This window comes from Lasioglossum baleicum, unplaced genomic scaffold (assembly GCF_051020765.1).
Source record: "Lasioglossum baleicum unplaced genomic scaffold, iyLasBale1 scaffold2631, whole genome shotgun sequence".
NCBI classification, from domain to species: domain Eukaryota; kingdom Metazoa; phylum Arthropoda; class Insecta; order Hymenoptera; family Halictidae; genus Lasioglossum; species Lasioglossum baleicum.
This window is the reverse complement of record NW_027471690.1, coordinates 13,640-21,633: the sequence shown is the minus strand read 5'-3', so window position 1 is coordinate 21,633 and position 7,994 is coordinate 13,640. Positions and strand designations below refer to the sequence as shown.

Here is a 7,994-nt window from a genome sequence, read left to right as displayed (position 1 = left end):
ATAAAACAAGTTAATTGCCAAGATACCGGGTTTATTTCGGTTTTTCGTAACAAATCGATTTCGGTACGGTTCTGCTTGCCGGTATCGGATCTCTAAGCTCAGATTAGCCTGCGTCTAGGATCGAATCGACCGGCGAATTTTACATTCTTTTCGACATTTAAGAAGCAACAACGGGTATACTCGGACAAACTGATCCCAACGATCGAGCGAGCTTCAGTGGCGATTTCCGACGAGTCGGTTAAACATGCAAAGGTGCTAAGTTACCGCGGTTAAATGATGGAAGGATCGCTAAGAGACAGGCGATCGCGATGGACGCGAGAGGGTGGTGGACGCAGCTGCTGGATCTAGGTGGTTCCTGGGCCAGTCGCTGGTTGCTGGCGGCCAGCGTCGCGGTTTCCTTCCTCTCCAGCACCTTCGCGCCGATGATCCCTGGCAGCGTCGACTGACAGCACAGTGTCAAGGTCCCTCCGGGAAAATGGTGTCGTTCCAGGCGCAGGTTCAGGCTTAGTCTCGTCGAGGACACGAGACTGTCGTCAGGAGAGTCGATGCGCGGCAACTCTCTGGTCGAAGCTTTGTTCACCTGTTGACGAGACAGGGTGATAGTCAACCTCCATATTTCTAGACAGGTTGATTGTCAATCTGACTTTCGAATTTCTTTCAAGGATCAGCAGAATTTCGGAAAATTGTAAGTTGGAAATTCTCTGAATCTTTGGATGTTGAAACAGTGGCTCGGAATGGATAGATACTTTGGAAGAGATTACATGGGTTGTTATTGACGGATCATTGGCATTTTGAATTTTTAAACGAGCATATAATCAGAGGAATGGCTCTGACAGTCTGTCGCGGATGACTAGACGAACGGGTAGCACCAAATTCGTCGCTTCAAACGAATGGATCTCGGTGACTTTGGAAGTCTGTGGCTGTCGAATTAGTTTAGCGAATTGCTGAATCTCTGATTTAATTTAAACGGACCGAAGGTTTCATTAACAGCGGAGTAACTCTATAGAATAATTGCCATTGAAATTGTGGCTAAACGCGCAACGGTAATATCACTGTGCAACTCTGATTATCGAGTAAATATATGTATTGATCTGGGGTAACTAGTTGACTGTGATGTTACCGTGTACCGTGCGTCTATCGATATACGTTGACGGTATGACACGAAAGCAAATATTTCTAAACTTATCTCTCCGAGCAGAGATATCCATTGGAGTAGCACGATCCAGGAGAAGTGAATTAATACTTATCACACCGGTTGAAACGTGGCCGTGATAACCGAGACGTTAGCAAAGCATCCGAGGAAACTTCCTCGCCTCGCGGTCGAGGAAAATTTAATACCGCGGCTTGCCGTCTGTTATTTTTGAGACAAAAACAGGCTCTGAATGCACAGTAAGCAAGTTTAAAAGTATCCTCGACTCTAAACTGACGGTTTTAATTCCTCCCGCCCCGCGAAGAAGTTTTTGAAGGGCCTGAATGGAGGGGGCGCGGCGGATGGAACACTACACGAGCACCTTTTAAGCGGTTCTCATGATTTTATATCCTTAGCCGGCGTTTGCATTTGCAATTCAGAGGCATCTGTGAGTTCTCCTCGGAACTTTCGGCCCCCCTCCGGTCGCGCCCCCCGTTGTTGTCGCGTTTACGACACGTCAATTTTGAGAAACCGTCCCTAAGGGACGATGCGGAGTTTCCGCGACTTAATTAAGACCCATGATTTTTCCAGCTTAATCGAGTTTCTTATCCGGGAAGGATATTACAGTCCGCTGTTTCCCGCGACGGAATAATTCAATTTCGAGTCTTCTACTTTAAATTACCGCGGAATTTCTTAACGTTTCCCTGAATCATCATAATTCTGTATTCTCTGCCCTCTCTAAGCCGGAATTGTTCAACGAGTAACTTCCGAATTAGCTTTCCAAATTCAAAGTAGCTTCGCGTAAACACAGGATTGCCGCTGGAAACCTGAATGATACGAATCAAAAATATGTTTTATTAACTTTCTGTGAAGAACGATATTCGTCAAGTAATCACTATTTTCCTACTCAGAAAAAGAGAAACTAACGAATTGCAACTTTCTCAAATCCTTCAGCTTTTCAGTGACCACCCTGTATGATAAACTAACGTTACCGTTCCTACGAAAATAATTGATACTTCAACCTCCCCAATTTTTCCACTTCGTCTCTATAAAAAATATATCACTAAGAAAAATAATTCGCTTATCTCGTAGATTCGTTAATTACCGCGAGTATTCGCGAAAATCGAAGCGAATCGGGATAGCACAACGAGGCACCTGAGAACAACCCCTGAAACGTAATCTGATACAAGAATAATAGCCCGAAAGGAGGGAGATGAAGCGATATTTATCGTCACGAGGCGATCGTTTATCAGGCAAAGAGCAAACGGCCAGATCAGAGACTCGCGTGAACTTCGTCTGGATGAGAACACCTTGGTCCGTGTGTCTGGGCGATACATTAGGGCGAGCTGCACCGTATTTCACATCGGGTATCGCGCGCGATCAAACGGCCCGCTCGCGTAGTTTTATAGATAATAAATGTTTATACCCGGTGTGCCGTGTGCTAAATCGGAGGGAAGCAGGGCGAAAGGCTCGTTCATAACGACGCCGGAAGGATACCGGTGGTTTTCACCGCGTTAAATCGAGCCAGAGCTCGCGGAAAGGACACGCGGAGGATCAGGATCGACCAGTTCCTGTTCACCGCCATCGTGATTTCCAACGTGACCATGATAAGGCTCCATTTTTCTTCGACAAAAGTGTATTCGAGGAGTCAGATTTTCCACGAAAGCAGAACCGTATTTGCATAGATTTGAATCGGATCTTTCGATGGTTAACCGGGTGCTCCTGTAATCCAATAAAAATTGACTACTTTGGGAAATCGTGTATACTTGAAGAATATTTCCGATTCTTCTTATATCCAAATAAATAGTATAAATACGGCTATAACGCGAACCATCGGAACAGCGAAATTTCGAAAATTAAAGAAGGTGAGCATTTTGAAGTTTTAATACCGATTTTCCTCGTGCTTTTGGTCCTTTAGGGATGAACTAAAATCGGAAAAATCGTCAGATTTTTAAATTCGTGATTCACGCGATAAAGGTACATCCAGTGAAGTTCTCCAGCAAATTTCGAGTCAATCGGTGAATTAAAGCGCGAGATATCCCATCAGTCAGTTGAAAAAATATGTTTTCGAGAAAAACGCGTTTGAAGTGCTGTACGTCGAACTTTGAACGTTCATAACATTGTAAATTTTACGAATTCAGAGAAACCCTTTTACACGAACATTTTCAGAAACATATACTTTGAAAAAATGTAAGAAAACGATTTTTTTCAAGCCGGATTACGAGAATACCTCGTTAAGTTTCGCGCAGCGAATTGGGGTTGCTGTTGAGTTAAAATATCGTCGGGAACGTAGAGGAGTGTTAAGGAATCGTTTCGTGTTTGGAAAAGAAGTGAGCTAGGAGTATTGATCAACCTCTTGGCTTGTTACTCTTTTAGCAGCTACTTAAGAGGGAACTTTAATTATTCACTGTCGTAACACCCTATCCGATGCTAGATATCGAAACGCTGCGTAGCATTTATTTTTAGCTATTTAGCTACTGCGGTATTAGTGGGCAAGATAAAATCAAACTTGCAATTGAACCCTACTGTAGAAACGTAACCTATATTCTCCGAATAAAACATTCAAACAATGTTATTAACGCGATAAGATCAACGATTAATCCCAAAACGTGGGATCAACTGAGAAATTTCACGAATAGAATATATATATAAAATAAAAATAAGAATCGAATTTGAATAGTAAAGAAATGTTATTGGTACAGTGGAAACAGGGAAATTTTCGACTAATTCAAACCTAATCCAAACCTAAGCCATAAGTGACAGATTCGCGAGAGATGGGTGACGCTCGCAAGAGCATAGGGCGCTACGATCGAGCCATGGAGGCTGCAATCTGAGATTCTAAAGTTCACGGATGGCAACGGAACGTCTCTCCAGGCTCTAATAGCCGTACATTCTCATAAAACTCTTCCTACCCTTACCTCTTTTCCGTTGAGGATAAAGACGAGCTGGGCTGGAGGGTAGCTGGCCGCGGAACTGCATTCCGCTTGGAGCGTTCCGCCTGCTTCGTAGGAAGGTCGAAGGCCACGAAGGCTAGGTCGGTCCTTTGGAGGAATGGCCACGCTCATATTCGCCTCGTCGTAGATCGTGAGGAAACTGGGCCCCTCAGAGGACACCTCGCAGCCGTAGGACCCCGCGAGATTCACTTTGCCTGCGATACAAATAATTGCGTCATTTTTTTTCTGTTGTTTCATTCGATTTCGCATTGAAATTTCAAATATATTGGATTATAAAGCTTTTACCAACCAGTTTACCTTGGTTATAGAGTAATATGACAAGGGGTGTAACATAGAAGAATTTGAAAAAACTCTTTTTCATATTTTTGGATGAAGAATATAGATTATTTGAACGTAGTTTGAACGTTGAAAGGAGAAAATAATGTTCGAGTTCTTTAATCTCGTTACTTCAGATTTCTGATTTCTGCGAGAGTAATGTCGGCGATGCATTCTGATTTGTTTTATCGCTATCGGTATTAACGATTTCAAAGGATAGATATCGTAATAGAAAATTCTTGTGGAAAGGTGTCGCGCAATAAAATAATTCCTACAATGAACGTTGAGTGAGAAACGGTGAATTACAATTCATTTGTAACACGCAATGGATACGGTCGTATTTATTCGGGGATATATGAGCGATAATTAAAACGTTACTTTAATGCGCGGTATAATTTATCATTCACGCGTATAAAAAATTCAGGTGTATTTTGTTCGCCGCCATATCAGATGGCTTCGTTTCGATTAACGCCTGTTCATTTAACGAACATTTAAATTGAAAAAAATTCTCATTTTCCCGTATCTGTTAAGACTTTAATCCCCTGAATAATAGTTAAAGAGAGCATTTAAACGAATAAATCGAATTAACCTGTTACCCGTTATCGTATCAGGTTAATAATACCTCATTACCATTAAAATGAGCTTTTTCCTCGAGCATTACGATTTTTTAACATTAACGCTCGTTTAAGTATTCCTTTGAATAAAATACCTCTCGTACTATTTTCAACCCCGTGGACAGAAAATTTATCGAAACAAGATATTAAACAATTGTACAAAACATTATTTATGAACGATCATAAAACCTAACTCTTTTAAAGGGTTCCAGAGGAGAAACTTGATCCCTACCTTTGATACCCAACTTAAAATAATTAAAAAATTAAATATCGCTTCATTATCCTTCGCAATTTAACTAATTTAAACGTCCTTAAAACAAAGTTCGAAAATTATGCCAAAATATTTAATTTTTCTGCTACTTTACAATTAATTAGCGGTGCCCACGAATTTCTCTAGATACTTACATACATCTGTGTGAAAGAAAAGTAAATTATGCGATGTAAAATTGTTAGTGAAAGGTCTAGGAAACGATCAATTACCAATAAAAGGCAATACTAACTTCAACGCTAATTTTCGCAGCTATACTCCGGTTGGAGGAAATCGCGTCGGTTTCTCGGTGAACAGAACTGAAGACGAAAGAATGAGACTGCACCCCGTGGCAGCTCATCCAGTGGGCCCCACCCCCAGGGTCGTAATGAATTAACAAAGTTACACCGGCTACTTGGGTAGCTCGAATGCAATCAGCCCGAAGATTAGAATCCTAAGAGAAGACGCGCAGAAGGGAAAACGGAGAGAGCGTGGATCCCTGTGGAACGGAGAAAAATGGGCGGGAATAGAAATTTAATAGGGGCTAGCCTCGTTCGGGACGAGGAAAGTTCGTTGGTTATTTAAGCGAAATTTCAGCCAGCCCGTTAACTTTCATCGTTCGCTCGCTTCAACTTGCGAAGACCTCGCGGAGTTACTGTTTCGATTTTAATCTAAAATTGCGAGCCGTCGCGAGGAACTCATCGGCCTGTCTTCCTCCTCTTACTACTCTTCTCCGAGTTTCAGCCAGATTTGTTTTTCGTTCCCGATGTTTGTTATATTTTCCCGGCCGGGAAACGCGGCTTGACGCGAAGACAGGGTGATGAGCGCGAGGAGTGCGTAAGAAAACGAACGTGAGTTTAATAGTTTCGTTGGTGTAATCGCCAGGGGTAGGATACGGTATTCGAGTTGAAAGTTTTTGGAAGAGACATGACAAGACCGCCTACGGATTTGGAAAGTATCGAATTATAAATTAACAGGAGAAATTTCAATTATTTTGAGCATTAATATCAGCCTAAAAATTAAGAGAGAATCAACGAATGTAAGGTGCAATTAAAAAAAGAAGTCAGCCTAATATAAATAACACGTTTATCAAAATTTCGAAGTAGAAATGAAGTGGAAAGTTCTACTGTCTCAGTTTAAAACCAATGCCAAATGAAAAATGGGTGTACACCTGTCAAGACATTTGGCATCGGTGAATGTTTAGTCACACCGTGACAGAAATAATTTTATTTTCACCAGCATCCTTATTATTTTTTCAATTGCAAGAATTTCCCTCAATTTCTGATAATTTTCTGTGTATTCTCAGTACGCGAGAAAATAATATATCCTAAATATTCCTAAAGAATGAAAAGCCTAATAGAAAGGGTTAGAAAGTGAATAGAGGATCTTGGTGTTCCCTGGGACTCGACTTCGGTCGAAACACTCCGGGCCGGCAGTTAACAATTTATCAACACTCGGTGGACATTAAATCGCATAATTCGCCGGGAAATTGCAGGCCTTTCAACGTTAGAGCTTCGCAGCTTCTCGGTCGACTAACTCTCGACACTCGATCCTCGCGCACGGTTCACCCGAATACTCTCTCATCCCTGAAGCCGATCGATCTGAGACGGTCGTGTGTTCCCGGACCACGATCACAGAGGGAAAACAGGCGGCCATGGTGACTGGTGCACGCACGTACAGCGATCGCGGAGTCGGGGAAACGGAACAAATCGAGAACCCCCCGGATACGAACCTCTTCGATTGTTCGCCTGTCCCAGCAGCGTCACCTGTTTGCTGTCGCTCTTGTTCACGTCCACGTACACCCCATCGACGGGGAAATCTCGACCCGGTGGCCTCGAGCCCGGCATAAACCTGAAGAACTCCGCTCCGTCCTTGTACCATTTCACCGAGTATAGATCCTCGCCGCTTAGGTCGTATTCGCATCTCAGTATCACCTTCTCCCATCTCGGATCTGCTATACTAGGCACGTCTAGTCTCAGCAGCTTGATCGACGCACCTGCAACAATCAAACGTTTGCGTTTCTTTAGAATAGTTTCGATATAGACTGTTGAAATACAGACAATGGGAAATAGAAGCGATTCTCAATTTCAGTGGAAGCATTAGGAAAAACTGTCGGATCAGAATTGGAATTTCTATAGCAATAAAGAGAGGGTTGAGAATATTGAAACTATCTTTGAACAAGAACTTTCACTTCGCGAATAAAAAGCGGTAAATTATACGCATGAAAATTAATGATATTTTTCGAAAAATTACCCATTATATATTATGTCCAAGAGTTATAATAAAGGTTAAACGTTGAATTCTTAATTTTCCAGTAGAATCGTAATGGTTCTTGTTATTTTATATATATATCAAGGAGACGACGATATTATATTCTGGAATTGTGGTTGCGTTAGATACGTTTGGTTTAATTTTAGAAAATTATGGCTGAAAAGGGGCTAGTTTTCTCGTAGAGTTTTTAAATTAGGGGTGCGGTTTCGAAGGTTTCCTTTGACTCGTGCCCTTTGACAGCGAGGTCGCTTTATGGCGACAGGAAGGTGGAGATTTGGTGAAAGAAAGGTAGTAAATTTTAAAGTCTATGAGCAAAAGGGAAGTGGTTTTTATTGGTGTTTGGTACCCTTTGTGGGACGATGTTTTAGACGAGGAGTGTTTCATGGCGATTGGAATTTCAAGAGCGGGTCAAGGAAAGGTGGCGAGTTCTGAAATTTAGGATAGAGGGGGGCCGGTTTTTATTG

General features: G+C 42.1%; 1 protein-coding gene across 1 annotated transcript; it reads right to left on the bottom strand.

Moving 5' to 3' along the window:
• Window positions 1–238: 238 nt before the first annotated feature.
• Window positions 239–7,516, bottom strand: LOC143221541 (uncharacterized). The gene is made up of 4 exons (XM_076446963.1): window positions 7,513–7,516; window positions 6,992–7,255; window positions 4,048–4,277; window positions 239–580 (listed from the first exon to the last, which is right to left on the bottom strand). Exons 1-4 carry the CDS (start codon window positions 7,514–7,516, stop codon window positions 239–241), a joined length of 840 nt encoding a protein of 279 aa, XP_076303078.1.
• Between the last annotated feature and the right edge of the window lie 478 nt (window positions 7,517–7,994).

What these genes read in the sequence shown, in the direction of transcription:
- LOC143221541 (XM_076446963.1), bottom strand. An exon ending in ACAGGCGAACAATCGAAGAG is followed by an intron (nt 4,278 to 6,991) that starts GTTCGTATCCGG and finishes TTTGTATCGCAG; the next exon opens with GCAAAGTGAATCTCGCGGGG. An exon ending in TTATCCTCAACGGAAAAGAG is followed by an intron (nt 581 to 4,047) that starts GTAAGGGTAGGA and finishes TCTCGTCAACAG; the next exon opens with GTGAACAAAGCTTCGACCAG.